Below are 5,382 nucleotides of genomic sequence, written 5' to 3' on the forward strand. Positions count from 1 at the left end.
ATATATATATATATATATATATATATATATATATATATATATATATATATATATGTCCATCTATGAATGAAAATTAAGATTACAAAATCTTTGTTAGTATATATTCTGATTAAAATGCTAAAAACTTTTGTGATTCTCACAAAATCATTGTTTAATATATCATCTGGAAATGGAAATCAAATAAAAGATGACAATTTAACTTTTGTAAGATTCACAGAGTACTTAATATTATTTTAAAAAACCTTTATAAGATACATATTGAGAGTCTTCGATTTCTTGTTACTCTTCCAAAGAGTGGTTTTGTATTTAATCGAACAATCTTCAAATCAAATGTAAGTTCCCCACCAGTTCCCTTTTTGTAAAGAGATAAGGATATAAATTTCTGTGGTGCAAAAAAAGTATGAAATATAACTTTTTTACTTTCATCCTTTTTCTTTCCTTAACCCTAACACAAGCACAAAAAACAGGTTTTTTTAATTTAAAAAACTTAAAAAGGCACATGATGAAAATGAAGAAGGTCCCTCAATAACATATTCGAGCAATTAGCTAAAGGCAAGAAGCATGAAGGTTCCGATGAATAATGCATGGAAATTATGCAGAAAATAAGTTTTATTTTATTATAATCATGTTCTAATATACCACCAAAATATATATTAAAAATGTGAGGAGAAGTAATCTTTACCAAAGAACTAATTAACTATTTTAAACAGAATCTTCTTTTTAATCATTAAAAAATATAAATAGAAATTTTATTTGACTAGTTTCTTCTTTTGATTGCAACAAATAAGTGTTGTGAAATCTTCTAGTATAATACTTATAAAGAAAAAGGTGGTCCCAAGGGTAAAGCAGCATATCATCTTCCTTACACACGTCCGCGTAGAATAGGTAACATCCTTTTCATTCGTTCAAGCAATGCCTTTCATCTGTGCTTAAAAGGAAAAGGTTTGATACCGTGTGTGTGTATATATATATATATACACGTTTGTGTTGGTTTGAAACACTCACCACCACAACATTATACTTCACACTCTCATACTCAAAGCCATACACAAAAAGAAAGAAACAAAATGAAAGGAAACAATCCCTATTTGGTCGTGATTCTCATACAAGCCATATATGCTGCCATGTTTCTTCTCTCAAAAGCAGCATTCGATCATGGCATGAACAATTTCATCTTCGTCTTCTATAGACAGGCAATAGCAACCATCTTTTTGACCCCTTTCACTTTCTTCTTCGAATGGTATGTAGAAATGTCACTTATCATCATCTCTTTCATGAACTCAACTTCTTTCACATTAATCCCAGATTCTAACTCAACCCATTTTGGCTGTAGGAAAACGGCACCTCCTATGCCCTTTTGGACCTTCTGCAAGATTTTCTTTCTTTCTTTCTTTGGGTATGTCAAAATATTCAATTGGCATAATACATTAAAGTTGAAGAAACATGGGTTTGAAATTTGAAGCTTCTACTTTACAAGTTCACATGATCTTATAATTATATGTTTATGATTCAAACTATGCAAGTACACAAATTTTTCTTTTCCTTTTCCTCTTCACTAAAGTTGTGTGGTGATCCTAAATTTCAGGATCACTTTAAGCTTGGACGTATATGGTATCGGGCTTATTTACACCTCAGCAACTTTAGCTGCTGCTACCACAAACTGTCTTCCAGTTATCACCTTCTTCTTGGCACTCCTACTAAGGTAAAGTTCTACATCAGATCATGCTGGACCCATGATTGCTTTGCATTTTCTTCAATCATGGTTAACTATTTCCACCTTTTTAAGTCAAATCTAACTTTGAGCACAAACAATTCAAAGAAATATTGCTGCTATCTCTTGGCAAACAAAACTTAAATCAAAATTATGCCTACTGTTCAACCACTAATGATCTTTAAAAGGTGCTTCTAAGATTTTATTGCATCTGCATGGAACTACACTCGGAGCGCACCTAATATTTTAATTGATTACTCATATATATTCCTCTTTTGTGGTGAAAGCGTGAATCGATTAATTAACAGCATGTGATCATGTGAGCGATTATAGTGGATCTGTAGCATTTGGACGACAAAGAGAACTTGACAAGTATATACTTTAAATACATATATGAAGGTACCTGCTCGACGATTGACGTCAAAAGCAGAAAAAGAAATAAAGATAAAGCACTGAAAAAGAAGACATATCAGATTTCAGATTCCATCTATATTTTAACCTGTAAATCTCAAGAGTCATTCCCCTTACCTGCTATTTTTCATTTTTTTTTTTTGGTATTAATAATGCTTCTATGGTTTGTCTGTATGAGCTTATCTTCTAAAAGAAACCTAATTGCTAAGATCCTAATAACCAAACTAAACCCTACATGTCTTAGGTTAGGAAATTCAAATACTTGTTCTGAAAATTTTAAAAGTAACTGTAAAGGTTACTCCTAACCAATGGCAAAGTTTGACTTGGAGATTCATCCCTAATGGAAGCTATTTTTAGGAAGAAATTGGTGAGATATTTTTTATTCCACACGTAGAGGTGGAAAGGGCATTCCAATTTTAACTTTCATCAAACCAATAAGATGGATTAAAGCATCTTTTATATCCTTTATAATTGAAGAAGAGGTTCATAAGTTTTGCTTACTTCGAATATACACGTGTTCTATTTTTTAGTATAAATTCAACAATTGCTTGCATGAATAGTTGTTTTATATATATATTTAATAGTTTTCTCACTCTTCTATATATTAACAACTTTTGCTCTCAAAACTCTAAATGAAAAAAGTGCTTAAATATAATGAAAATTTTAGTTTTAATAAGAGGCACTTATTTTGGTTTCTATTTAATTATATATTTTTATTATGTTATTTTATAGTTTAAAAGAATACACATTCTATAAACATGCAAATAAAATTTAATGTTGTATGCTTCTTAAATCAACTCCAAGTTTTATATTCTATCTGGTTTCGTCTATGATTAGATACTTTTTTTGTGAAAAGACATTTTCTGTTAGATGTTGTGGCAAAGTCAAAGAACTTACTCGGTAACACCATTTCTTTTTTTCAACTTTTGGAGTGTGTTTGGTAGTTTCCACCAGTGATTAGAATTATAGGTTTCCGTGTCTAAATTTACATTGTCACATTTAGATTAATTAATAGAGAGAAATAAGAAGTTATAATGAGAACTAAATGGCTAATGTTTCTGCCATACAGATTTTTTCAATGATAATTATTCTTTTCCTTTTCTTCTACATTAAGTAACTATTCGTTCGAAAGAGAAAAATATCCCGTTTTTAGAGAGAGTGGGACTTGCTTTTGTATGATCACAGAATTTAAGTGTTTCATGCAATAGCAAAAGATCGTGCGTGCCACACAGAGTCTCGTAATAAAATCCTTGGTCTTTCTCATAGCATGCTGTTAATGAACAAGTGAATTATGCCTTTCAGGATTGAGAGTCTGAAAATAAAGACCAGCTCAGGGATTGCTAAGTTAATAGGCATTGTGGCATGTTTGGGTGGTGCAGCAACCCTTGCCTTTTATAAAGGTCCCTCTTTAAGATTCTTAAGTCATTTTCACCTTTTGGATTATCAAAAAAGCCTACAACATCAAGGTCATGCTCAATCAGGAGCATGGATAAAGGGTTGTTTCATCATGCTCCTCTCCAACACTTTTTTTGGGCTATGGCTTGTACTGCAGGTAATCTTAATAGTTTTATACATTACTCTTCAATTTCGTGATTCTTAATCACTTAATATACATATTACTCATATATGCAGGCTTTTATTATAAAAGGGTACCCTTCAAAGCTACTCTTCACAACACTTCAGTGTTTCTTAAGCTCAATTCAGTCTTTGGTTATTGCCTTGGCAGTAGAAAGAGACTTTGAGCAATGGAAGTTGGGTTGGAATATCAGACTCCTCGCAGTAATATACTGTGTAATTCTCTTAATCTTGCTGATTAATTTGGCTAATGCAGTTTTATCTCTACACATATAAATATATCGTATGACTGATCGCACTGAATTTGTGATGATAGGGAATAATGGTGACTGGTGTCACATATTACTTACAAACATGGGTGATAGAGAAAAAAGGACCTGTGTTTCTAGCCATGTCAACCCCACTGGCTCTTATCATTACAATTTTGGCCTCTGCAACTGTCTTTGGAGAGATTATCAGTTTGGGAAGGTATAACTTATTTCCAAAGTTTGATTGATAGATTAGGTTTTGATGCACATGCATAAAAGACTTTGCCATGTTGTTTTGTGGTGGAATATAATGAATAATCTAAAAAGGTGAGAAAGTTGGTTTTTTTGTTTATACGGAAACGACGATTGATATTAATGGAATGATTGGTTGGATCAGTGTTCTTGGAGGAATGGTGTTGATTCTTGGACTGTACAGCGTGTTGTGGGGAAAGAACAGGGAACATATGCCAAAAGCCACACAAGACGTGGAGCAACAGACATCTGGAAAATGAGATTGCAAGTGCCATATGTGGAGATGGAGATGTGCATGCTTCAGAATTTTGCCAACTATAATATATATATAGATATAGATATATATACCATTGATCATAACATCACAGTGCTTTAAGCCTGTGAATATGGAACGAAAGAGCTGATTTATATGTACATGTTCACTGACCCTTTTGCCAAAAGAACTAGGGTCAATTATCTTTTCATTAGGTTGTAAGGGTTTATTTTATTTTTAATAGTTTTATATTCTCCTACCCTGTTATCTTTTTGGTATTTTCATCTTTAATTTTTACTTTACATTCTCATTTTGTTTTAGAAAGGAAAGGAGTATTAATATCTTTACCAATTACTGATTTTTGTTGGAAAATTATATTAATTTTTAGTGGAATACTTTCTTTTCAATCATATATTTTATATACAAAACTCAAAAAGCAATATTTTATTCAAATGGCTTGCAAATTGTAATGGTCTATCGGATTCATATATAGACACACACACTAGCTGAACAGCATAAAAAACATTCTTGGTTGGAAGCCATAATTAGTCGGAAAATCTTAGTGCACATTAATATTATGCCTTTTGTCGGAATCTTAGATAAACTAAAATAATCTATGATGTATAAGTGAGATGGTTTTATAGATTAGTTCTGGAATAAATTGAAATTTTATTCTTAATATAATTTTAGAATTTATCCCGATATAATAATAAATTAAAAATAAAATCAATTTAATATATATAAATGAATATAATTTTTAACTTGCAAATTAGTTTTATAAAAATAATTGGGCCTAAATTTATTTTTTAATATCTTTGCTGACTGAATTCTAACTTGGACACATCTATATGACAATATTCCTTTATTAAAAAATAATAATAAATGATTATGATAAATTTTAGAAAAGCTAAGTTATCGGTTAAATAAGATAT

General features: G+C 30.9%; 1 protein-coding gene across 1 annotated transcript; it reads left to right on the forward strand.

The window, feature by feature from the left end:
- Window positions 1-922: 922 nt before the first annotated feature.
- LOC106779730 (WAT1-related protein At5g64700) lies at window positions 923-4,709 on the forward strand. The gene is made up of 7 exons (XM_014667911.2): window positions 923-1,240; window positions 1,334-1,396; window positions 1,586-1,702; window positions 3,425-3,674; window positions 3,755-3,913; window positions 4,014-4,165; window positions 4,343-4,709. Exons 1-7 carry the CDS (start codon window positions 1,068-1,070, stop codon window positions 4,455-4,457), a joined length of 1,029 nt encoding a protein of 342 aa, XP_014523397.1. The 5' UTR covers window positions 923-1,067; the 3' UTR covers window positions 4,458-4,709.
- Window positions 4,710-5,382: the final 673 nt, after the last annotated feature.

Source organism: Vigna radiata, unplaced genomic scaffold (assembly GCF_000741045.1).
Source record: "Vigna radiata var. radiata cultivar VC1973A unplaced genomic scaffold, Vradiata_ver6 scaffold_160, whole genome shotgun sequence".
In the NCBI taxonomy this organism is placed as follows: Eukaryota; Viridiplantae; Streptophyta; class Magnoliopsida; order Fabales; family Fabaceae; genus Vigna; species Vigna radiata.

Excerpts from the sequence above, each read along its gene's own strand:
- LOC106779730 (XM_014667911.2), top strand. The coding sequence starts at position 1,068 with ATGAAAGGAAACAATCCCTATTTGGTCGTGATTCTCATACAAGCCATA. Across the intron at positions 1,703-3,424 it reads TTCTTGGCACTCCTACTAAG|GATTGAGAGTCTGAAAATAA; the intron begins GTAAAGTTCTAC and ends TATGCCTTTCAG. Across the intron at positions 4,166-4,342 it reads GAGATTATCAGTTTGGGAAG|TGTTCTTGGAGGAATGGTGT; the intron begins GTATAACTTATT and ends TGGTTGGATCAG.